At 43.9% G+C, this 26,723-nt stretch overlaps 1 protein-coding gene across 4 annotated transcripts in view; it reads left to right on the forward strand.

The window, feature by feature from the left end:
* The window catches only part of LOC139339494 (uncharacterized), a 138,601-nt gene that overhangs the window by 78,013 nt on the left and 33,865 nt on the right, over nucleotides 1-26,723 (forward strand). For all 4 annotated transcript variants that reach the window (XM_070975141.1, XM_070975144.1, XM_070975145.1 and 1 more), the window contains 3 exons: nucleotides 842-961; nucleotides 4,580-4,747; nucleotides 26,417-26,598. In XM_070975141.1, coding sequence (XP_070831242.1) covers nucleotides 842-961; nucleotides 4,580-4,747; nucleotides 26,417-26,598 — 470 coding nt within the window. The remainder of the gene's footprint in view (nucleotides 1-841; nucleotides 962-4,579; nucleotides 4,748-26,416; nucleotides 26,599-26,723) is intronic.

Consider the following 26,723-nt stretch of genomic DNA (forward strand, 5'->3'; position numbering starts at 1 on the left):
CTGATTCTTAAATACCTGTCGTGGATCACCAACCAGATGATTTCATCCCCAAGTCCCTGCTTTCCCTACACACCACTCACGCACACACACACTCTCACAGACACACTCCACCTATCTTTTCCCATAGTGATACTGTCATGGCTTTGATCAGAAATAAAGTAGCAGCTGCTCTCATAAATCCCCTCCTTCCTCCTATCTCGTCTGGCTCGGGGAGTCCCGCTGGGGATAGTCATTTTACCTGCACTTTTGTATAAATATAGGCATATATGAACACACTACATATGAAATATATTTACTCTGTTTCAGAATTCCCTTTTTTTTGCCAACAATTGCAAAAAAAAAAAAAGTTCCCTGCCAAATTGACACTTCACGAGCTGTAGAAAGAAGATTTACGGGAGCGAGAGGGAGACGGAGGCCGTTGAAGAGACAGACGGTCCGATTGAGAGAGGGAGCTAAAGGGAATTGGAGATGGAGATGAAGAGAAATGAAGTGAGACAGAGGGAATCAAGGCTGGGGGGGGGGAGTGGGTACGTGTGGGGGGGCGGTGAATAACGTATTTGTCACACTGCCGTTGGAAAGAGATAGAAGGAGAAAAAGAAAGAGTGGGAGAGGAGTGTGGAGGTTGACTTCATATAAAGCTTTCTTATGCTGTTAAAGTGCTGCTGTGTCCTTCGCTCCAGCTCTGCCTTATTCTGACTCTGTCCTTCTCTTTTTCTTCCTCCTTTTTGCTTATTTCCTTTGTTCCTTCCTTTTCTCTTTCTGTTTCTTCCTCTCTCTCATTTCCTTCCGTCTTGCCCTCTCTCTACTTCTGTCCCTCCTTCCTTGTCTCTCATCCCTGCAGGCACGTCTATAATCCAGGTGACGGCGACAGATGCTGATGACCCAACTTATGGGAACAGCGCCAAGCTAGTGTACACACTGGTGCAGGGCCAGCAGTACTTCTCCGTCGATCCCCAGACAGGTGAGTGTGTTTATATATCTGTGCGTTTGTTGTCCCGCGCGCATGGGCGGAGAAATGCAAAAGATGCGCAGATGTCGGCAAGCTAATACACACACACGCTGCACAAAAACAAATATACTCAAGATGCTCAAGTGCAAACACATCCTGTATGAGCAAACGAGCGCCTTCAGACGTGAGTCGTGAGTACAGTGATGAACAGAGAATGGAAGGACATGATAGCACACATACTCTCTCTCTCTCTCTCTCTCACACACACACACACACAAACACACACACACACACACACACACACACACACACACACACACACACACACACACACACACGCGCACACACACGCGCACACACGTATATGTAGGTGTACATGAGTGTACAAACCACAGGTGGAGGTAAGCATCCCAGAATGTGTAGAGCTACGTGCACAAACAGAGAAGCGGAGGAACACATCTCTCACTCCATCTCTCTTCCTCTCTCTCTCTTTCTCTCTCTCTTTTCTCCCCTGTGCATCCCACATTCTCTTGTCACACCTAGCTGTCCATCTTTCTAACTTCCCTTTTCCCCCCCGTGCCCCCTAAAACACCCTCCTCTCCCAGTATTCCTCCCTCCCCGGTTCACTCCAGTATGAGCTGGCAGAAATGTATTCATGATGGCAGGGCCTGTGTGCGGCGAAACAAAACACAGCAGCAGCCCAATGATATTATTTCTGCAAGAAGCAAAAACACAAAGACGTGCGTTCAAAGAGAGACGTCAGCAAAGGTTTGTGAACTATTACACAGGACAGATTACGGGGGGCTCAAAGGACCTGTCTGCTGTGTGCGCTCTGGATATGCCTCCATGTCACACATCATGTCACCCAAGGGCATGACGTTTTTGGATGAGCGGAGGCTGAGGGTGGAGGGTGCTTTATTTATTTATTTTATTTTATTATGATTACTTTTTTTAGCACTGCACCTTGAAGGGAAATCATTGCTTGGTTGACTCAGAAATGAAGTTCTAACTGCGGGATGCTTCAGATGCTGCTTTGATTGACAGGACGCAAATAAACGCTTAGCATTTAGCTCACGACGAGGCTGCTGAAGTTAGATTTTTGCATCTGCATGTGTTCATTTTGCCCACATGGGTCACAGGTGGCCGGTGCTTGTGCTTTGCTCATGAAATGTCACTGTTTAGTAATTGATTGCTTTGACATGTGAGGACCTTTGCAGCAAGCAAAGGGAGCTGCAGTGCTTTTTGAAATGCTAATTGGGGAACATAAGCATAATTTCCATCTAGTGCGTCTTAGCCATGACACTGTGTTATTAGACGAGCTTTGGTATTCTGCACATGTCTGCTCTCTTCCTCCCTCTCCTCTCCGCTCTCTATCTCCCTTTTTCAATCACCCCGTTCCTTGTTGGCTCCATCACCAAAGCTCTTCAAAACATACACTCGGAGGCGAGCACAGTCGCTCATATATTCAGTTTGTTTGCTTATGAATTCTGCTCAGAAACCTAGACATATTCCTACTTCTTCATCAGCATTCCAGCCTGCTGTCGAATGTGATTCACCTTGAGCCGCCAAGTCATCCAGGTCGGTGTTTTGGCTGATGTTGGGCAAGAGCAGTCAGCATTTGATGTGCAACATCCAATCATATGTAGCAGAATGAGGTCATTTACACAGAGGAGGTGATCGATGGTGAATACTTGTAAGTGATGTTTCTTGGTGTGCCGTTAAAGAGCGTGAGATGCAGAACGAGATTTTCCGCTCTGTCAGCATGTCTGGCTGTCAGCGTTGGATGATTTATCTTTTCCATATGAGCCTCTTCACATATCTGTGTTTGTGTATGTGCGTGTGTTTCTGGGCACCTCGAACGGGACATTAAGTAATATATTGTCACTGTCAAATGGAAACGGAGTGTCTCCCAAAAAGTCAGAAAAGCTGTCAGATTGTCAGACGTCTCCAGCCCGATGACAGTGCGATTTGACATTGTCCAATGGAAAGAAAGGCTTTGAAAAGCCCCAGAGGTCTAAGATGAACTTGATCTGTCAATTAGAGGGGAAACATTTGAATTACTACAGGTGAAGCTACGGGGTTTTTACACAGCAGCAACCTGTTGACTTTATTACCTTTGCTAATGGTGGAGGAACACTGTCAGATCTGTGCTTCCAGCTGCCTGTTTATGTTCATATGAATTGAATACATGAGCAAAAATACAGTCCTATTATTACAATGAGGATGAGTGAACTACATAAGAAATGGGCACCACTTTCTAATGAGGTGTACTTTATAAAAGGGTACTAGTTGTGACTAATGGATTCACTGATGGCTACTGAATGATTTATGCTTCATAAAACAGTAATTATTGCCTGAGTGATGCTGGATTTCTTATACAATATTGCTATTTAAGAGTTTTAAAAATGCAAAAATGACTTGAATGCTTTTTAAAAACACAAACAAACACACATAAATGTACATACGTATGTATATAGATTTCAAAGAATTGTGACCAAGATACAAGAAAAAAATCATTGCTCATGTTTCCTTAAACATATCTTTAGCATTTCTATTCTGCAGTTTCTTGATATGTAACAGCCAGCATAGACTGATATATCTTCAATAAGCCAATAATATTAGCCCATATGCAGGCATGGCTAATTTACCATTCTAGCTCAATCACCAGCGAGCTGCAAGCTTTCAGGTAGCCTGGTTGTTAAAAATACATTTGACTGCAGCTTATTTTTCTGTCAATGTGTCTCTTAAATTCATAGGACAGACCTTTCCAATGGGCCGTTGACCAGTTACCTTTTGGAAAAGAGCTGCAGAACATCAGGATCAGCCTCCTTGAAACAACAACTTATTGGAAAGCAACAAACCCATGACCTTTTATTAATGATTTACTAACATGTATTACGGCAGCGTTGATGGAGTCTTTAATAAAGGGTCACGACTTTCTCACTCCATAACGAGCAATCAGATCTGCTGTTATAAATGTTAATAAGGCATTAATGAAAGGTCACAGTGTCTATAAAGATTTTCAGTCCACCACTTTGTAGTGAAAGTCATCTCGACTTGCAGTTTTACTGCGGGAAAATGGTTAATTCAACATTACAATAATCCATCAAGTCTTCAGTTGTAAAATGTGTGACAAATGAACTGTACATGACATTGCTGGTGAGTTAGAGCTGGATTAACAATCAAAGCATTAATACATGATTTATTAGCCATTAATAAGGTCATTAGTTACAGCTTGTAAACCAATTATAAAGTATGTCTTATTAGGATGGGCTACCTACAGATGTTTGGTGGAGATAAGCTTGCATGACACAAAAGATGTTGTGATACTCTCGAATCTTTAGAAAGCTACTCTGTAGTTAGAAATGGACTGGAGCTGGATGAGGTCCTAATGTGCACAGGGTTTTGTTCCAAAACAGAGCACAGGCCAGAAAGTGTGTTTTGGAAGGCAAAAGGTTTCAGTGCCTGGTGATCAGTGAGTCATAAATATTGATCAAGAAAGCCCTTTAGTCCCACACAGATATATTATGGTCATTTGGTGCCATTTCACCACAGTAAAAACCTAATTTTCCCTGCTTTAACTACTTCACTGCCAACCCGATGCTGCTGCTGTGTGTGTGTGTGTCTCAGGTATTCTTCGTACGGCTGTACCCGACATGGACAGGGAGACCCAGGACCAGTACCTGGTGCTGCTTCAGGCCAAGGACATGGGGGGCCACCTGGGCGGATTATCCGGCACCACCACTGTCACCGTCAGGCTCACAGACGTGAACGACAATCCTCCACGCTTCACCCAGAGTGAGTTACCCAGCAGCTCACGCAGCCACCCACAGGGCAGGAATGAGCACCAGGAATAGACAGGCAGCACCACACAATACATGCACAGTAAATGTATGAACTACCTCCCACCACACTGGCAACCACACACACAGAGACAGAGGTCTAACACTGTTTGCAAATACTTCATTATGGTTTGTTTTACCCAGCTTGGAGTCCCAGATTAATGGAGCTTGACCTCATTAGAACAATGCAATGTCAAGTGAGCTGTCAGTCACTGTACAGTAACAGAAATTACTTTTGATTACTTGGTTGTGTTTTTATGAACTTTCTAGTACTCATTATATGGAAAGCACTCAGAGAGTGGGGCACTTGGCTGTGTAACAGCATAAACGCAGTGTTTGTTTTGCACCAGAAGGCAGAAGCGTTCTCAGACCTTTTTGACCTGCAGGCCCTGTCAGGATTTTCACAGCAGCCGTCAGGCAGAGGAGACTCCTGCAGGGCTGCAAAGTGCCTCATCAAACATTCAGCCATGGATTTCTCTCGCCTCTGCAATGATAGATCAGCTGCTATTTCTAACCGCAGCTGTACTTTCAGATTACGGGAAATAATCCGACAGCGCCTCTATTAAGGCCAACCTAATTGGCTCCCTAAATAAGTCTGTGATAACGTTTAACTTAATTTCACTGTTTGTGATCCTGAAGTTATTTTGGTGCAAAGAATAGATGGCGTAGCTCTGTGGCTGTGTGACTTATGCTCCTGATAAATTCAATTAAATTAGGCCCTACTCATGTGGGCTAATACTGTTGCATTAGTGTAAACAAAATTTGAACCAAATGAGTAATTTGCATAATGGCTGCTGGTCGCCATGAAGATTTTGTAATCAAGTTGGATTATTAGACGTTATTGTCCTAACTGGACATTATACTGTAAATCATGCTTTGCGTTGTCTGGATGGAGGCTGATGAGCTGGTTGGAGAGGTCTCTATGCAGCACTGCTCTGGCTTCTCTTCTGGATGGCGTGCTCTGATGTGCCTTTAGTTATACCTCCCAAATTGGTAGTCGTGTCCTTTATCACCTTCAAAATGACAAGTTAGTCCTTGTCTGGATGAGCAGGGTAACCCGTGATGGCCAGTCCTCTTTTCATCCTTTATCTAATGTCGTGTATCTGCCACTTCTCATCTAAGCAAGCTCCGTCTCTTCCAAGGTAATTGCTGACCTTATTCCAATTAAAGTGAAGAGGGTTGAAGCTGGAATGTATGGCTTTGGTACAATTACGCTTCATTTGGATGTTTAAGGGGGCTGATGGGAAAGATAACTTACTTTTTCATCAAAGAATAGCTGAGAGTGAAATGGCACAATATATGTCACGTTTTTCAGGGAAAAGTAGGGATTGTTGGAAGGACTTGGTGGTTTGAGGAAAACATTTAATCGTGATTATTTTTGAGGAACACTGTGATGCAATTTAAAATGGTTGTTTTCGATAATTAAACTCAAGGCTTGTAGTTATGGTCCATGTAGTTGTAATCAAGATAAGTTTGTTTTTAATGTAATCAGAAATTAACTTTGTTCCGCTTGAATTCAGTCAGATAAGATAGTGCAGTTGCTTGTTGTTGACGTCCTGCATGGTTCAGAGCAGCTAGTCAGAAAAGTCAACTTCTAAACAGACTTGGCTAGTTTTCTGTAGAAGAAATGTACAAATTTAGCCCACTTTCTCGCAGAGTTTCTCAATAATATCCGATATCCGATAAAATAATTGTAATATTTAAAAGCAGTCTTTTGTTTAAACAGGTTGTAATAACTGCTACATATTTGGCCAGTTATACTAATGAAGAAAAACTGTTGTTTTGTGTGTTACAGTTCATTATTTTCTGATAGAATAGAACTAACCACACTAAGTCATGTCTGGCAAATCTATGACGTCTGGCTGAGGAGCCACTTGACAGCTCTGCACTGAAGCTGCTGGAACTAATACTGGCTTTAGCTTCACGTCTGCAGTCAGACCTTTGAACATGGTCAGCTTAAAAAGATGTGAATGATATGAGTTCCTTTAAAGCTTATCATGAGTTTCACACAAGTCTGTCCGCCAGCTGTCTGTAACATTAGTTAGTGACACCCGACAGGTACTGAGCTAGCTGCTTGCTACATGTCCAGAACTGGCATGCGGCAATCATCTAGATCAGTCATTGATACTGTGGGCCCCCTTCAAATCAGCAGCAGTAAAAATGTGCCAAATCAGCTGTTATCAGTCCCTGTTTGCAATCTGTGGATGAACCATGGACTATTACAAGTTCTGCAGTTGCATCTTTTTTCCATGACTTCTAAGCGGATTTATGGACATTTAGACAGATATAATGATATTAAGTGTGAGTCACATTGAATCTATATAAACTACATGTACAAGGTCTGTGTTCAGATTTTACAGTTATGACTCAAAGAAGTCTGATTTATGACGCATATTGTGGTAATCAGGCAGTAATGGATTTTAAGCGCCCTAACAGCCTCTATGAGCTGTGTGTCACAGTCGCTGCTGCAGCTCCAACTTGTGTTGATAAGCGAGCCAATTCAGCAGCCAAGCAACAATAACTGACTTCCAGCAGATTTCAGAACACAGAATCACCTTTCACTTTCATCTCACGCACTATCTTCACCTCACGTCTCTCCCTCTGCACCTCCCCCTGCAACTCCCTCCCTGGGGAGATGCATCTCACAGTTTGAAAACCTCTGACCTCGATCATTTTTCTACAGCAAGACCCACCACTCTGCTGGTCTTTTGAACAGCAAAAAAAAAAGATGTGGCCCTCTGACCATATCTTCAAACATCAGATGAGACAAAACCAGCTTTAAAACCCTGTAATACAGCTTACTGTGTGAACCAGGCAACCAAGAGCGTCTTCTCCTTGTTTGGCCATCTCAGGATTAATGTTAATCAGCTGGATAAATGTGTTGGCAACGGTTCTCGTTCTTGCCAGCCAAATCAGCTGTAGGCGACGAAAACTTTCACCTCCCACAGCTTGTTAAGACACTGCTGATTATCTAAGTTGTAGTTGAAATCTTGCAATTTGAAAACTTTTTAAGTACACAGTTTTCATGTAAAAACTGTGGATTTTTCAGCCCTAATTGCAGCAGAGAATTCATCTATTCACACTGTTGTATATTTGAATGTAATGAAGAAAAACTGTAAAACTGAACTGCCAGATTTGAAGTAATATTAGTTGAACTGGCAGGAGGAGGTACACATAACATAGCGTTACAAAGTGCAGGTGGATGCAACAAAAGAGCTTTCAGGCAGGAGCTGAGTTCCTGCTCCAACAGATCACTGCCTTTAAATGCCAAAATTGAACTAATGATGTCCTGGGGTGGGAGGTTTGTTGGTCGAGTCGAACCCCCATCAAAGCTGGTGTTTTGGAGCGGGCTGCGCTGAGCACTGGAGGCCTGCTTGGAGGAAAAGCAGGCTCGTTCTGATCTGTCTGGGTGATGAGGAGGCTCGTTGTGCCAACGGCTGCTCTGCAAACCTCACAGTCAACCAAACCTCCTGGCTGTTGCCTCTGCCGGCCATGCTGCTGTTCATGTATGTGCTTTATTGAATGCACTGACGTTAGCCTGCCCCTGGAGTTTCTGTGTGTGTGTGTTTGTGTTTGTGTGTGTCCTCTGTTCCCCCCACGCACTCCCGCTCCTTTGTGCGAACACCATCAAAGCCAGCCACCCCGCCGCTCGACTCAATTACACACCCAGGCTTTTTAAGAGACACCCTCAAATCCGGCCCCCACGTCTCCCAAGGTCAACACTGCTTATTCCGTGTGGCATTTACCAGAGGGAGAGGATTACAATGGAGCGCGCAAACCAGGTATCGGCTGTACATTATAGCCTTAACAAGAATTAAAAACAGGTCCAGCTTTGTGGGCTTGTCTTTCCACAGCGCCCTAGAATTTCTGCCTATCCAAAACATGATTCCTGGAACTAAGTGGGTTTGCTGTGTGTATGGTTTTGAATGCTGTCAAGGGATTTCTTGTGCCCGGAGGAGGCAGTATAGCAGAGGGAAAGTAGGCTAGGGTACAGATTGTAGTTGTTTTTGGTTAAATGATAAGTGGAAAATGTGGGATATTTTCAGACACTTCGCTGGCAAACACAACTCTCAAACCACACTTTCCTTTGGGTCTCATTATCAAATGGCGTACACCGTGCTCCAAATGTATTTGGACAGCAACATGTTTTTTGATGTTTTAACTCCGCATTACTTGGTGCAAGAAAAGCTTTAATTTTATTTTCAACAAGATCAAATGAACTTTTTGAAGGTAGCGGTGCTTTTTGAACATTTGAAGGTGACAAATATTTAGATGCACAAAGCAATCATTTTTAGTATCTTGCTGAAAATTATTAAAAGATTATTTGAAGTCATCATCCCAGAAATATCATTGGGCTCTTGATATTTTCCTTCTGCACTCACACTAATACTCACTGGAGTACATGTTTCTCAGTGGGTCTGTTTTTCATGAGAACATGTCAGAGTGTGAACAGATTCATTTTCGGGTCCTTAAAGCTGGTCGTTAACAAGGCAGACGGATGTAGAAATTGTGCTAAAGGGGGAGTTTCTGTTACCGTCTCGTTCGACATCAACCGCTTGCCTGATTAAACTCTTAATTATGGCAGTGTGATGTGGAAAAATGTACATGGTTGGCTAATTGTCTCAGAGTAAACGAGGCGCTTGAGTTGAAATCTCGAATTATCAACTTCCTGTTACAAAGCCTCAGGATAGGCATAGTAGATGGCTTTTTTTCTCCTGCGGTAATCCATAGGGAAATTAAGATGTGGGATTTCCACTACATCACATAGCTTTGTAGTAGGGCCACAGTGTCGCTGTTGGGCTGATGTGAAATTTCATCCCCTTGCTTCCATGTAGTCATTTATTCAGACATGTTTTTCCATGTTTACTGTAGCTGAATAATTTATGGCTGTATGTACTCCACAGCTCTATTCTCTTTGGGATAAAGTGAAATAAAGGCTGGAGCATCCGCTTGCAGCGTACCTAAAAATAAGATGACCACTTAATGTAATACAAAGAACTTTTTTATTCTAACCACTCTGGAAAGTAGGTTATTTATCACGCTTCTTATAAGGATAACTACCATGGAGACTATTGATATTATACATAAAAAAAAAAAGATTGTCCATTGTAGCGCAGATTATATCGCCTATTAAATAACCATGGCAACAAAAGCAGCAAACATGTCATCCATCATTACCCTGTTTATTCTGCCTTGTTCTTCTCACCTCATACAGCATCACAATTAAATACAAATATTGCCTCGTAGTTTCAGCAATTTCTACACTGACACCTGAGGAAATGATATGCAAGACAGCTCAGACACGAAAACACAAACAAAGATGGAAACACAGGCTTTTCATATATTAAGACATAAAAATAAACATGACCCAGTTCTTCCTGTTGCATGAGAAGATTCCCAATATTGCAATATATCAGAACAACGTGCTATATTACTGTATAAACACAAGAACCTGTGTTAAGCTTAGAATGCTTCCTCTAGTTTAGGACAATCAGTTGATTTACTTAATTATAACTGCTTAATAATGGTAATAACAAACACATATGGATGAGATACACAATGTAAAGAACTGAATTAAGGTTAGAGGCCTCATTTCTAGAAACGTTCTTAGATTTATACGTGTGCATGTGCGCTTTATGTTCGATAAGACTTTGTTCAGAGATAAGATCATTTCCACCTTAAGGTGAGGTTGTATAAGTAATTACTTTCTGCTGAAGTCATGCTTAAGGTCAAACCTGATAGGAAGTTCATTTTAGAAATGAGGCCCCAGATGTCTATGTGTCAAGCCAAACCTGAGCCTGTCTCACGTGGGATTACATCACGATAATATATCAGACATAGAAAATATACACATAACATGCATCTTCTCAGGCGTACTTCAAGTACCTGGCTTGTTTAAATGGATCGTATGCGAACTGCCAACTCAGGCTTTGTACATGGCGGAAGATGTTTTTAGGTTCTCTGTGAATATGCGTGAAATCCCAACTCAAGGTCTCAAGGTTTTGACTTTGGAAAGTTAAACATAAAAGCTCATTCTTGACCTTTGAAAATGTAGTTTGAGACGACAATTTCAACCCATCACACAGTCATTCGTCATTCGACGGGGTTTTGCTCAGTGGTCGTGAAGAAGTCCTGAAAATGTTATGTGTGAAGTCATGACAGCTACTAATCTCACAACAGATATGTCACCATGGTGTCAGAGAAAACGTAACCCAATGTCAACGTTCATGGTTTTCTCAAACTGACTGTATTTCCATCACCAAGAGTGAAATCTAATGCATGGAAATGAAGGTGTTGCCTCCGCAGTGTACCGAGTGTCCTTGAAGCTCATTCTTTCTTTGTTGTTGAAGTACATTCAGCAAATTCTTCCTGTTGATAGTAAACCTCAAGTAGTTTTTCCACTGTGCTGCGGGTTCTTCTCATCCTCCTCACTCAGTACCATCAAGCCTTTTAGTAGTGAGATTTTTCTAAGAAATTCAGTTGTACTCCTTATTGATCCTCCTGCTGTATTTATTTCGTACCATAAAATGACATTTCATTCATAAATCTAAACTGTGGAATAGATACATGCATAAAAATATGATTAGCAGAGCTGTAGAGTTGAAGGAACAGCCTGAATTTTCAGATTCAGTGCTCGAACAGTGCAAAGAGAATAATTAAAAACACGCCGCCTTACAAATTTTTCACTTCGAAACGATTTTGGCTGTAATCTAACTTTTCAGAGATGATTCACAGACACATTCTTCTATCTGGCATATCAGAAAGTGAAATGTCACTCTTCCTATGCTTCTTCTTGGTGAAATGTCAACATTTGATGTGTGATCTGGCCCGATCCCTGAGATCTGTATGCCAACTGTACCCCTGTTATGGAGCTCAAATGAATCTGTAGGCTGTCAAAGGGCAAAACATTAATTCGTTGCCTTGTGACACTCGCAGCAGCACTTTGTTATAGTTTATCTACACACACAGAAACTCCCAGACACATCCAGAGACCCATAACTTGTGCTCCCGGAAAACTTCTTCTGCTCTGCCTGCCAGAACTGCTTGAATAGCTACAACTCTGCTCGGTGACAAGTCCGCAGACGGAGACGCAGGTGCCGGTTTCCATTTTTATGTGGTTTCCAAACAACCTTGGCTTGCCAACGGTGCCACATAAAAACGTTGAGGGAGCCATCACTCTCCCAGCAGTTTGATGGATGGAAAGATAGATGGGCTGACAGATGACTACATAGGTAGCGCCGATAAGATCAGTGTCATTTTATACTCCAGGGAGATGAAACAGAGAGAGGTGGAGAGATAGAGGGAGTAGCTCAGAGAGGGCTTCATCATAAATATTACTAATTCATTTCCTTGGAGAGCGAGGCTGCAACAGAGAGAGCGTGAATGGGAGGAGATAGAAAGATGAGGTGTGTGCGAGTCAATGTACATCCTCCTTTGTTTGTGTGTCTGCTTTGCGTCTGAGTGTGTGTGTGTGTGTGTTTTTTTTTTTTTTCCTGAAGCAGGAAAAGGGAGAGACGGAGTTGCTTAGAAAGGTGCGATAAAGTTGTCAGAAGAGTGAGACAATGGAAGAAGCAAAAAAAGAGAGTGGGTGAGAAGAGGCGCCAAGAATGTAGAGGAAACCACAGAGAGACGGAGGAGACAAGGAGACAAACGTACAAGAAAGGGAGCGGGGGAGTGAATGAAATGGAGGACGTCAGGAGGGATAATCAGGGTATTATGTCCTATAGCGAGAATGAGATGGAAGAAAAAAGGCAAAGAGGAGCACAGACAACAAAGAGGGTTATGTGGGTGGGCTAAAAGAGTACTCACGTTGACATAATGGCTTCACCTCGTGTGTTTTCTTCATCTGTGACGTGAGCTTCGCCTGCATTTGTTGGAATCTTCCTTTTCTGTTTTTTGATTCTTGCACACACATTTGGGTCTCACACACACACACACACACACACACACACACACACACACACACACACACACACACACACACACTTGCATGATCAGTCAGAGGTGAGGAGACAGGGAGACAGAAAGGTGACAGACTTTGTCACCTCCTGTCAGGCCCAGACACACACATACTCTCTCTCTCTCTCTCTCACACACACACACATGCACACGCACGCACGCACGCACGCACGCACGCACGCACGCACACACACACACACACACACACACACACACACACACACACACACACACACACACACACACACACACACACACACACACACATTTTCCTGATTCCCACTCACTCAGTGTGTGCTCTTCACACACCCGGTACCCTCATGTCCCTCATCGCACTCCCTCCCATCTGTTCCTATTGCAACACCCTGAGCGCACAATCATTTTTCGTCCGTGTGGCAGACAGTGTCTGTGCTGAGAAATCCCACTTGTCAAACCATCCACTTTCACAATCTCACCATTAACTATTACAGCTATTGTTAATGAGCATTTGTGTTCGCTGCCAAGCAATCGTTTCCATTCGTGAGGTTAACAGTGGCCATTGAAGTTTCTTCAAATACTCCTCTTAAATTATTAACAATGGGTTATACAATATTAATGCTTAAAATAATGTTAATAGAGCGTGAGGGGAGAACTGTAAGTTGCCTCTCTTGTGTTTTCATAGTTCTTTCTGTGTAACAATGGCACACTTAGACAACAAAGAAATCTAGATGTGGAATAAATTTGCTTATATAGACAGAGCAGCCACCAGTGCTGGCCTTCGTCATTTTCTGTTATATCCTATTTAGCAGCCGCATCACATTCAATAAAATCTAATGCATATCGAAAATAGCCTGTGTCCTCTTCAATAGGGCATTGATAATGAATTTAGTTAAATGGCATGACTAATGTGCATTGGAGGACTAGTGATGGGCTCATCAGAGTTAAAGGACATTCGCGGAGGCCAATCCGGTCCAACGCGGCTTCCCACGTCTTGTCGTCCTGTCCAATGATCGCCACCCACGCGCTGACGTCTCCTATTGTTTGGACTGGCACGATAAAGACGTGAAGCCAGCACTCTTTAGAATGCATGAAAGCGAGTCCTGGGGGCAAGTTCACCAAAGCGTGAAGGAGGGAGGAGGGAGACGACAGGATGGAGGGATAGAAATGGAGGTGGGGGAGTGGGTGGGTAGAACGGAGAGGAGTAAAGCTAATGGCTTTATGGCAACAGTCATAATCAGGCTAGCTGAGTATCGCTTCATGTCACACAGAGCTGAAGGGATGTTGGGGAATGGATCGAAGCAGGTTTTCGGTGTTCAGAGGCTATGATGCAGACAGATGCGTCTGTTTCTGCTTATGTGTGCAGGCGTGTTTGTGTATTGAACATGAAAGGGACAAGTTTAGGGCTGAGTGGACTCTATCTACTCTTATTGTTGACAACCGTGGCTAATTCTGTATGTTTAAAGACATCCTTGGAGAATTTTCGAGCGCACACTCACACATACGCATACTGTATGGACGCACATACAGTGCATATGCAAAATCTGTCTGTGCAGCCAGCTCAGGGTGGGAGATAGCGCTGAGGCATGAAAAGCCTTTCCTGAAATGGCTCCTGCACAATTAGGCCTGCCATTGCAGTGGCTTTGCCCTGGAGTCAGTGGTGGCACAGTATAGAGCTCTGCTTGGATAGATTCCTCTAGGCTTTTATCCTGCGTGGGTATGAATGCTGCTGCAGCCCACTAACTGTCTTGATTGTTTGTGTATGAGTGTGTGCGTGTTGTCTGTCCAGCGGGTGCACAAGTGTTGAAGTAGCGGGGTCAGTCAGCCTCGCGGGTAGCGGCTTTTTGTTCTCCTCCCTCTCTCGCTCGCTCTTGTTCTTCTGCACATATACATGCACAAACAAATGAGGCTTTGCGCTGACATTAGAGCCACATCAAATTGGCGACTCCTGTGAGGAATCCGCAGGCAGAGCTCCCCCTGATGAGCTTTTCTTTGCACAATCCCGAGCAGCCAAAAGAGCCTGTGAGGAGCGATTCATCGTGCAGTAATCGCCCCCATACAACACAAGGTTTCCAATAGACCTACATGCAGGCAATCCAGCCTTATGGAAGCCCGAGAGGGTCTTAAATTCTACACACTCCGATAATTTCCATCCTCACAACTTTCCCTGCCATCACAGAGGAAAAACAGGCAAATTTAAAACTTCATTAAACCCCAGCAAACAGGGCCATTGTGTCCCTGTTTCTTTTTCTCTTCCCAGTGTATAAGCTGGAGCTCCTGTGGAAATTAGGTGAATCCATCACAGTCTCTCAGGCAGCGCCCGGGTCCTTTGCTCATAGAGAACACACAGGAAAGGCCGGGAGACAGGCGCAAAGAGACTGTAGTGACAATTCTTTATTTATTTATTTTTTTGTGTTACTTTTTCATCTGACCTGGCAGTGTGCCCCCTCACGCAGAATAATAGGAGCTAAAGCCATTCTCTTTTTGCCAAGCCATCAGTGAGCCATGGAGAGCCGGGGAAGAGGAAGTGATTTCCATGTTAATGGGAACCTTCTCGGCAGCATCTAAACCTTTCCTTCCTTCCTTCCTTCCTTCCTTCCTTCCTTCCTTCCTTCCTTCCTTCCTTCCTTCCTTCCTTCCTTCCTTCCTCGCCTCCTGCCTGTTTTTCGCCTACCCACCTTTAGCTGCTGTCGTCCCCCAGCGCTCAATCCTTCTCCTGTTGTCTTGCAACGTTACCTTTCACCTCTCAGCCTCTGTTTACTTCTCCACTCTTCCTTCCCTCTCTTGCGCTCTCTTCCTCTCTGTCTAGCTTGATGAATGGAGTCGCTGGACTGTGAGCGGCACATCCTTACCGGGGTGTGGCGGGCCATTGCAAGCTGTCTCACATCAGTGTGTGTTTGGGTGTTTTTTTTTGTTTTTTCCCCCCCTTTCAGTTAGCCTAGTCTCTTGCGTTGGCATACACAAGTGCAAATCCTGTTTCAGACTCGAGCCCATCAAAATGGAGCCTTGGAAAAAAGCTGGACAGCGAAGAGCACTCTGTGAAAGTCTCTTAAAATCCCTCATCCCCTGCCACTGAGGAGCTACACTGATGTCCACTCGCTTGAACATGTGCAATCCCTACCTATGATCCCTGAGCAGCCAACTGAACATGCTCCCTGAGGTCTTTTCCATCCCCTCTTGCCCAGTCTGCGCGCCTGACCCTGTTCTCCCCGGGTTCCTTAGAACACAGCTGGAAAAGGGCCAGCACGTCATCTTCCCTGAGATATGCTCAGTAGCTTTATCCACTATACAGTTTCTGTCAGAAAAAACGACGGTGGGTAAACTCCTCTGCCTCAGGGGTGCAAAATGAATGGCCCCAGTCCCGCTCTCTCATCCCTTATACATAAAGGCTGGCAAGGCCAAACTGCGTGCCGCTCTGAAAGTTTACAGCATTCTTATAAATCATAAACACCCCTCAACATATTGAGCAAACAGATGATCATTCTGTGAGCTGAACAGATATAAAGTAAACTCTAGGGGGTGCAGGGAGACAGACGTGATGCCAAGATGGACCCTGCAGGGCCTTGCGGGAATCTGTGGCTTCCAGCTGCTTTAAGTAGGTTACAAATAAGCCGGAGTGGCTTGTTGTTTGATGTAAACAAACAAAACTTTTGTGCGCTGGAACAAGAACTGCAAGTGGAAGGAGGAGTGATGGCGAGAAAAACAAGGGTGGAGACTGGAGAAAGACGGAGGGCCTGTCCTGTGCATAACCTCATAAAGCCGAGTTGCTCGGAGGAGTAAACAAACTGTTATCATGGCTCCCAACTATTCATTGTTTCACTGGCTTGAAGGAGGAGAGGAAACATCCACATTCGGGCTTCAAATGAAAATGTCTGTCTATATTTTCTGTAAGCAGTGTTTTTCTCTCTGCTAACATTGCCGAAGCCGTGCACCTGCACTGTCATTGTTTTTCCAGATCTGTACGGAGGCTCCCGTGTGGTTTAGCTCGTTGTAACTGCTGCACTTGCAATTATGGGTTCTATTCTCACCAGGCTCATTTTGCTACAGTGCATGAATGCAGAGTACACTGCTTTGCATAAAACACGCTAAACGGCAGAGAGGGGAAGGCTGCATTCCAAAAGTAATCTGTTACACATAAACTGCTTGGAAATCTATTTATCTGCATTAATGCAAATGATATATTTACCCAGCTCATAGTGTGTACATTTCTATTTATAGTCATCAACATCTGCCCCCATTATCAGCTGTTGTTTTGCAATGAAAACACCAGTTTGCCTGAACTTTCCTGGATAGTGCAGCAATCAGTCATGTTGAAGTTCTATTTAAGTTACCTGAAGATCTGACAGCAACTAACAGGCTTTGTGTGACTGTTTTATTAAGATCAGATGAGGGTTGCAACGGTAGTGAGATTTAATCACAGTTTCATGGTATTAAAATATGCACTTTTGCAGAATTCTTATTAGTTGCAATGACTCTTAAAGAAATTTCACAAAATATTCTGCCCTGACATCAAACATATAACTTGATATAACCTTGAAATGTTTTTTTTAATAACACTAATGAGGTAGAATTCAGTACTGTAGATAAGTAAGTGTACATGGTGTGGTAACCGTTCACAGCACGGTGTACCGCTGCAGTGCTAAATCAGATGAATATGATCTCAACCCTGTTTCTGCCATCCTAAATCATGTTCTCTGTACTTCACAGTTGGAAAAAAGTAAAAAAAAGAATCTTAACTGGCCAGAACTTCTCGGAGTGTCACATTTTTGGTCCTGCTTTTGGGACAAGGAGTAAAAGCGTTTCATCAACTTTCTCAATTTAAGAAATGACCTCTGTCTCTGCTGATCTTAAGGAGAGCTCCATAAACGTCCTAACCTGCCAGGAGATGACCTTTAGGCAGAGACATTAAGCACATTCAGTCAGTGGAGGGATATTAAATAATGACTGAGATCATTAAGAGATTTTTTTTTTTTTACTGATCTTGTGAGGGATGCAAAAGAAAAGCTGGCCACGGGCCTGACAAACACATGGCGACAGGGAAAACGCATAGCTTTACATCGCTACCAGTTTGTCACAGCCAGCAAGCTCTGCAGAAAGAAAACACCAACTCTAATGCGCTTGTAGCTCAGATAATGAGCAGATTCATTCATCCCCGCACCACTCAGTGTGAAGTTATGGAAAAACAAGCACCATTATATTAAGATACGTGTTCACACTGTCACGCTGTATTTCTCGACACATTGTGACATTACAGGAATAAGTAATTTGCGAGGCCCACCTGTAAGGGCACATAAGGAGGTGTTGTGTGGCACTGTAATTGCTGAGTAACATTGCACAGTACAGGCGAGATGTGGCTCTAACGTGGGCATTGTAGAACAATGAAGGCACAGTTTAAGCGACTGGAGCGGCTTGCCAGTGTTTACATGCAGCATGAAGTGGCTTGTTGGTAAATGTCACTGTGATATTTCAGCTGTTTATTAATTCTTGTATGTTAAGCATTTCTGTGTGGAGGTTGCATGTTCTCCCCGTGTCTGTGTGAGCTCCTGGTGTCCTCCCACAGTCCAAACACATGCGGGTTTGTTTACTGGTGACACTCTGTTGGCCGTAGATGTGAATGTTTTTTGTGCTAGTCCTGTAACTGGCAAGCTGTTCAAGGTGTACCCCGCCTCCCGCTGAGTGAGCTGGGATAGATAATGGAGATGCAGCTATAACCTTGATAACTTGATAGATTATTTGCATTATTATTATTGTTGTTGCGTAATGTTTTCAATCACTGTATTTCACTGTGCACAACATGCAAAGGCCCTGCAAAAATAGTCTCACTGCATTCTCTTCCGGCTCCTCCATCTTTAAAAACTCGTGGTCACAAATTAATGCTTCTTTTTTTTGTCTCAAGAGGAAGGATTTTCTCATCTCAGCAAAAATCCATGTCCAGTCTGCAGCCTGCCTCCAGGCTGGGACAACACCTTGTGTTAATTAAACCCAACCTCTGGATTTGCCTGCTCTGCACCGGCACATTCTGGGGGAAAAAAATCGAGCGTTTGATTCTCAAAACCGTTTGACTAATTTCACGTGGCTCTAATTCTCGGTTGTAGTCGCAAAGAGTAATAATGATCACGGTGATAACCTAAACAATTAGGTAATAGGCAATAATTTCCAATAATTGTTATTCTCTAATTAAGTTTTACATCTTCAGAGCTCAAATAAGAGATGGAGGAATTGAAATGAAAGCAGAAACTAATTAAAATGGAGGTGGCTAATACCAGCACGCTTTTTATTCTTTTATTTTCTCTATCCCTCTGTTTCTCTTGCTCTGTATTAATATTTCATCTAAAGTTCAGTGCTTTCTGCTTCAATAGACAGTAAAATCACCGCTGGAAACATTGCTCTCAGTCACATCTCTCTCTCTCTCTCTGTCTTTCTCTCCTTCTCACTCACAGTCGTCCTTTCACTCTCAGCCCCATGTCATATTTCTCTTCTTTTTTTTCCTCTCCTTGAGCTCTCCCCATACATTTCTCTTTCTCACACAATATCTCACAGGTAGAGACGAATGTCAGCGGCGAGTCTAACTGGTTTGAACCAGCTGCAAACTGTACTTTCCCTTCTCTTAGTCAGTGTCAGTCAGTCATTCATCCAACCAGCCAGTCTGTCCACCACTTTATGGTTTTTATCTTTTTGTCAGTGCTCTCCAGGGTGAGTCAATGTAAAGCTCTTTAGCCACTTGATCTGATTGGAAGGCTGGAGATGCTGCATGCCTTCTCTTCTTAACCTTGCTGCTATCTGACTCCCAAGAATATTTCAGTGAAGCTGACGACAGAGAGCTCCATTATATAAGTTATATGTGCATGTCTGCTTTTCTTGATCCGTCCCTGAAAGGATCAGCGTTCGTTTAGGATTGACGGCGGGTGGCAGAGTCAACTTTACTTGCCATGGTTTGCACTCAGGCACCTGGGTGCACCCACACCAGCATACAAGCACAGGCATTCGCATCCTAATGGACTAATGGACACACATACACACGCGCACTCAGGCATATCCTGCCTTTTCATCCTACTCCATATGGCATTAGAACAGAGCCCAGTAATGGCTAATGGCCTATCTCTCCACACACAGCAAGTTAAACAGCAACGTGCAGCCTTTTATGCTGCTTGCCCTGGAGCTGGTGAAGGAAAAGATCTACACTGTTTCATTATTAACCCCATTAGCACTCGATAGAAGGCGTCACTTTGACTCTCACTGCATGCCGTCTAATTTAACCCTGTGGTGGCTTGGGGAGAATAAAAATTCTGCACCGACAGCAAATGCCACCCTGTTTCTCTCTCTTCATCCCCCATGATGATGCCTAAATCACACTCTTCCCCGCCTTGATCCCCCCCTCTGTCTCTCTGGCCTTTTCCCTTAAGCCCTCTTGAGTACGAGTGCCTGAGTGATGGACTCCCCCCTAAACGGATGCAGATTTTATTCAGGCTATTTTCAAAACCAATGCTCGCGCTTTAGCCAGCTAGACACTTTTTTAATGACTCCCCTAACTCGACGCCTTCAACCACCACCACCACCATCACAAGTAACACTCTGCCTCTGCTTCAGATAAGATGTGGCCGAATCACTCGTATTTTTTATTCCTGCTCAATCCTTCCTCCTTCTACTCCTCCTCTCCTCTCCTCTCTTCTCCTCTCCTCTCCTCTCCTCTCCTCTCCTCTCCTCTCCTCTCCTCTCCTCTCCTCTCCTCTCCTCTCCTTTTTTTTCCTCTCTTTTCTCCTCTCTAAGCTTTTACAGCACAAGACCTGGTCCACACTTGTCTTCAGAAAGTGGCTCCCCACTGGGCTCTCACCTTCTGCATTCCCCCCCCCCCCCCCCCCCCGTGTTGCATATTCCATTTCACATTTATCCGTCCTTTTACAGTCGCCCTCTCTCCTTTCAGATCATCCCCTGTCCCACTCCCCTCTCCATCCAGCAGTTTGTCAATTTCAGCTCCTTTTCTGCACTCTAGAACCAGCGTTAAACGACATCCTCCCTAATTAACACTCACCACCTGTCATTTCGCTTCATGTCCTACTAATCCCCATGTCAGCATGGCCCTATTCATCCAATCACCTGCAAAAACTGGCACTTCCCGGGCCAATTGCCACGTCTCTCAGTGAACTCTGGTTTGACATCAGTCATGAGGAACCAGAAATTAGAGAGAAAGAGATGTGAAGAGTGTCTTTTTGTCTGCGTCACAGTATCTAAATACAGCTCTGGAGGGCTTTCAGTCTTCTTTCCAGGGCACAATTATGACCAGCTCTGTGGGGTGCACCTATATTAGTGAGACGTGAAGCATTCAACCAGTGCGCCCATGCTGTTTCCTCACAGCCCGCTCTAATGGCTTTATCTTTGCAGACAAAGGCAGAGGACAGACCCCAGCCACTCTCTGTTTTCATCTGTGTGATTTTATCAGGGCCCTGTGCTGCTTTTGGAGGTCCTTTAGATGCAGAACAAGCCGGGAATCTCTCCCTGCCACTCACCTTTTCACTACCCACTACCCCCCTCTGGTAGTGGATAGTGTCCCCAGCCCATCACAGGTGGAAATGATGTATGACTTGTGTTGCCAGCTGCTCTCCCGTGTGAGTAGAAAGCTGATAATGACTGGGTCTAGCCTACTTTGCCAGCATCACACCCCCTTTGTCACTCTCCTCGTGGGCGCTCTCTGGGTGTGACAAGTGTGTGTGAGAGAGTGTGAAGCTGGAGCACTTCACTCCATCTAGGTGTGTATGAGAAGGAGAGGGGAAGAGTCCACGAGGGGGACTGTTTTGTTGGCAAAGGCTTGCATTTCCCTGCTTCCCCCGTACAATAGCTAGATCAATAGAAAACACAGTCTCTGACTTGTAAATAACTTTCCTAATTTGCTGTCTCATTAGCAACATCCCTGTTTATGTTCGAGTTGTCTTCGTCTCAGCCTTCTGGTGCTGTGTCAGTCCCAGATGGTAGGCATGGTAGTCACGCCACATAAACTGGCATTTAGTGTCGATTCACTGGCACATGCTGTCCTTTCAGTGGGCAGACCCCTGCAGGGCCACGTGGGCGTTGGCATACTCAGTCAGCAGAATATATTCACTCAGAGATCACTATGTGACACTCAGTGGTCTTATGTTTTAGCATGTAATATGAACTGGTTTTATATCATAACATGCTTGGGCCCAATCATGTTTTCTTCTAGCAGGCAGTGCAACAAACAGAACAAGTATGTGATTTTTGAACATCTTAGATTTTGGAATGGCTCCAGGGATCCCCTCCCATTCAGCCTCAAGGGTATTAGTGAGGTCACAGGCACTGATGGCTTTTGATAAGGCCTGGCTCACAGACGGCGTTCTAATTCATCCCAAAGGTGTTTGATGGGGATGAGGTCAGGACTCTGTGCCGGCCAGTCATGTTCTTCCACACCGAGCCCAGAAAATAATTTCTTTATGGAGCTGGCTTTGTGCGCAGGGCTAAACAGGAAAGGGACAAACACCAACTTCCACAAAGCTGGAAGCACACTGTTGTCTAAAATATGGGTGTATAGTGTAGCATGCATGCAAGGGTCTTGCATGTGGTTTGACTTCAGCGGCAAAAGCACTTAGGACCGTGGTTTTGGCTTAGTGTTGCTCATATGAGCACGTCCCGCTTTGTGCTTCAAGCAACTGTTGACTTTTCTGTATCAAATCAAGCCTATGAACATAACCATATAAAAATAATGCATTAATTGGTAGAAGTGGATATTATATTGTAAGCGCGGATATCAGAGGAAAACAAATGAAATATGTTGTAATACATAGTATAAACAAATTGCATGTTATTATACAAGGTTTTCTCATTATGTTGCGAAAACATAGTCCAGGCAGCATTATGTTTCCCTCAAAATGTATTTGCCGTTGCAAATTAGTAGTATGTAAACATAATTCTTTTGAGACAGAGCTGCATGAAAAGTTGTCACTTACAGGCTTGAAATGATTTGCAGTTCAGTGGGTTGATCAAGCGGAAGAATACTATTTGGTGCTTGTGCTCACACTCAAGTACTGGAGCCAACTTATCCAAGTTTTTCAAAATGTAATAATGTAGGAAAATTGACACTTTTGGTGATTGGAGGAGAAAAACATAATGAAGTGGAAGAAAGCATTCACAGAGAGCGATAGTGACATAATAATATTAATTCTGGAACATAAAGAGTGATGAATAATGAGCAATGCATGTATGAATAACAGCACTGTGGGAATTCATTCCGTGTGTTATGGGGCTAACTGTTGAACTTAAGTGCACACTTATGAGGTATGAAATTAAAGTAAGTAATTATGAGGGCAAATAGGATGGGAATATGAGCCGAGCAGGTCCAGAGTGGAATCCAGAGGGATGCTGGGCTGAGCTGGGGTCCGAGGCAGGGGAGATGAGATGGAGGGACGAGAGACAGGGGCCGGGGCAGATCAGACAGAATGGTGCAGAGGCTGAGGAGATTCAGGACCTGGGAGGTCTCCAGGGGAACTGGATGAGCAGAGCAGAGCAGCAGACTTTAACAGCGGAGTCAGGAGCTGCAGGACTATGAAGCCAGGGAGAACAACGTTAATCACAGCCATGGAAATCAAGACAGAAGCGAATCACACGGAGCAAAATACAAGGCTGCAGCGGAGCATCACTAACTGATAGGTGAGACTACGATCTGGCAAGGTGGAGGCAGCAGAGCTGCGCCTCTGTAGGAGGCTTGATTACAGGATGGGATGGTAGCTGGTGGCGCTCTGCTCTGGCTTCTGCACACCTGCCTCCACTCAGACAATCACACAGATGCAGAGAGCGAGAAAGAGAGGGACAGCAGGGGAGGGGACACATAAGAAGACATAAGGGTTAAAACTGGGACTCTATATCTAACTGTGAAGTCCTTTATGTACCTTTCATTAAGTCCTGTTAAGTAACTTCATATCACTAGTTCTGTGTTTTCTTCTCAGAAAGTAGCTAATAGTCTGTAAGTTATGGTAAGTGCACTGAAACCAGCCATAACATGCTGTTCACTTAAAGCAGCAGGAAACACTCCCAGAGAGCATCTAGTGGAGCACCTTAAGTAAATTGCAGGAGGAGGAGGAGGAGGAGGAGGAGGAGGAGGAGGAAGCAGTTGTTCACCTGGAGGTAAATGAAGCTAAAAGAAAAGAAAAAGGAGTAGCCTGGAGAGCAGCATATGGCAATGGGGCCAATTCATGGCCCTTAAGAGCCATAAGGCCAGCAGCGAGCTTAATGCTACACTGTCACACTTACTGCTTGTAATGTGTGTGGAGGAAATGCCGTGGCGCTAGCAAACAGCTAACCACTTAAGCATATTTAACTATGGAAAACAAATCCCATTTGAATGTTGGTGGTGAATTTGTGTCATTTGTGCGCTTCTATAATCTCCATTGAGAATCGCTTGGCAAAACTCCCACAGCCATTACAGCGGCAGCAATCACCGAAAGAAAACACTAATAAACTAATAATAAATTTGATTTGTACAGTATTTTTCAGAAGAGACTTCCTCTCAGACAGTAAAACAGCAATTAATAGAAGCCAATCAGGTAAATATGGAGATTATAGTGGGAAACAACTTTATTATAACGGGCAGCTTATTGAAAATCATAAAACTGTTTGATTCACTGTGGTTTCATCTTGATGAAGAAGAAATTTGTTCTAATCCCATCAAATCCCATCATGGCTGTTATATCGCTAATACACTAACTCTATTACCACAGCAATAACGTGTTGATTCTTAATTTGACAACAGTCTGCCAGCTGGGGAAATGGGAGAGTTACTGATTTTATTTATTTCTATTCATCTTTGCACCATTTTGGTCAATTTGTGATATGTAATCTATAAATACAGTTCTTTCTTCTGATCCTGTTCAGCATGAAATTCAGCTAAGTAGATTATCACACAGATGGATGGCAGGGAAACATGGGTAGCGGTAATGACGACCAGTTGTTGTAAACTGGGATTTTCTGTCCTGTATGCACAGTTATAGTCATCAACACGTTCCAGCACTCACAGGCTCGAGTAAATTCTGCATGCAGTATTGTAAAAAGTGGTGGTCTAACGGGTAATTTGCCTTTTAACCTTTATGCAAAACCTCTTACAGCCTGTCTACACAGGTGGCATAGTGACAGCGCTACGTTTGCAGAGCAGCAGCTTGACTTGAAGTGTAAACACGCACTGTGCGTCATGTTAGGTACGCTGTGTTGATTAAAGCAGAGGTGCGTCTGTCTTGTGAGAGGACGCGGCCTTTAGGGAAAAGGACTGTGGGGTTTGCTGAAGACTTTAGCTACGGCTTTAATTGCTCCTCAAAACTTCTAAACCAAATGTGTCCATTTAGGTGACAGATCAGAGAAAGCAGAGCATTAAATGGCCTTTGTCATGGTCACGTATATTTTCAAAGGCGCTCGGAGATGAAGCTCTTGTGAGGTTTAGCTTGAAGGACTCGCTGGAGTGAGACACCCTGTTTGTTGTTAAATTAATTGTTGAGCCTACATGACATATTTGACATCAGCAGAGTGAAAAAGGCAATAATCAAACACCCTGAGTGATAACTTTGCTTGCCGGTGCCTCTTTGATGTCTGCACTGTAATCCTGATCCACAAAGTGAAATAACCTCAAATCTTGTCTCGCTGTGATGTCGTTGGATTTACAGAACTCGTCTGACTGCGCGCTGGCCCAGATACTGTCTTGTTGAAGTGCTGGCTATCTTTTATTCTGTCAACCCAATGTGTTCACAGAATGTTGTTCTCTCTCACACTTACAGGTCTATCTGATTGCCTTAGCTTTAGCTGGGCAGATAACAGCTCTGTTTGAATGAGCCTGTCTGTTCTGTGTGTGCGAGCCAAATAGCGATATCTTACCTTTTCGCTCACTCAGTTTCTATCTTTCTTCCCATACTTATTCTTGTCAGTGCAGCCGGCGGCCAGTGTGTGCGTGAGGTTGTGTGAAGCGGTAGGTGGATATTTGAATTTATGTGTGAATGCATGTCTGCGCTTTTTAAGCTGTAGTGCGAGTTCACAGATGTACCACTTTGCGTTTGGTACTGCATATTTTCATCAGATAGCTGCATCAGGTGAATCATAAGAGAAATGTACTGTGTGCCCATAATGTAAACTGCAATGCCAGCAGGAGGACTCTAATAGTGTGCTGCTTTAATGGGCCCAAACATGGTGGTGGCTACACATGACAGAGGCTGTTATCTTGGTTAATACTTGTTAGCAGCAAGAAGGAAAAGATGACTCAAGAGACTAAAAAGTGGCTGTTTGTGATGAGTAGTTAGCTCATATCATCAAGTTCAAATGTTTGGAGGGAGACAGAGCAGCTTTTCTTACCTGTAATCTTAGCTTTTTCTTTATCTCCTCTCTTCCTTCTGTGTTTTAATCCTAGCTTCTTTTAATTAAGTTATTTTGTGTTTTTTTTTTTACAGCAGGTTTTCTGGCCATGCTCAAACACAAACTCTGCCTTTCTCTTCTTTTATCGCTATCCTTCATCCGCTCAGTACTGTTCAATTAAATGGCGTCCTTATCAGAATGACATATTGTAAATATTGGCTCAGCACAGGTGGGTGACAGCAATTTGAAAGCAGGTCAAAAGACAAAATTAAATGTTTAACTGACAAATGAAGTGTACCGGTGCATGAAATGACAAAGTCTGCTTCTCTAATACGTGCCTCATGTGTCTCTCCAGGTATGTGGTCGTTCTCCGTTTCCGAGCTGGCCATCCCGGGGGCCGAGATAGGGCGCATCTCGGCGACTGACGCCGACCTCGGCGAGAATGCCAAGCTGGAATATACCATCCTGGAGGGGGAGACGGGGGACACCTTCAACATCACTGGAGTGAACCAGGAGGCAGTCATCACGCTCAACAAGGTGAGGGAAGGATGGCAGAGAGAGAGAGAGAGAGAGAGAGAGAGAGAGAGAGAGAGAGAGGGCTCATTTGGATGAGGGAGCATGTGTAGAAAGGTGTCGGTGTGTAAAGGTAAAGGTAAGGTCGG

Source organism: Chaetodon trifascialis, chromosome 11 (genome assembly GCF_039877785.1).
Source record: "Chaetodon trifascialis isolate fChaTrf1 chromosome 11, fChaTrf1.hap1, whole genome shotgun sequence".
In the NCBI taxonomy this organism is placed as follows: Eukaryota; Metazoa; Chordata; class Actinopteri; order Chaetodontiformes; family Chaetodontidae; genus Chaetodon; species Chaetodon trifascialis.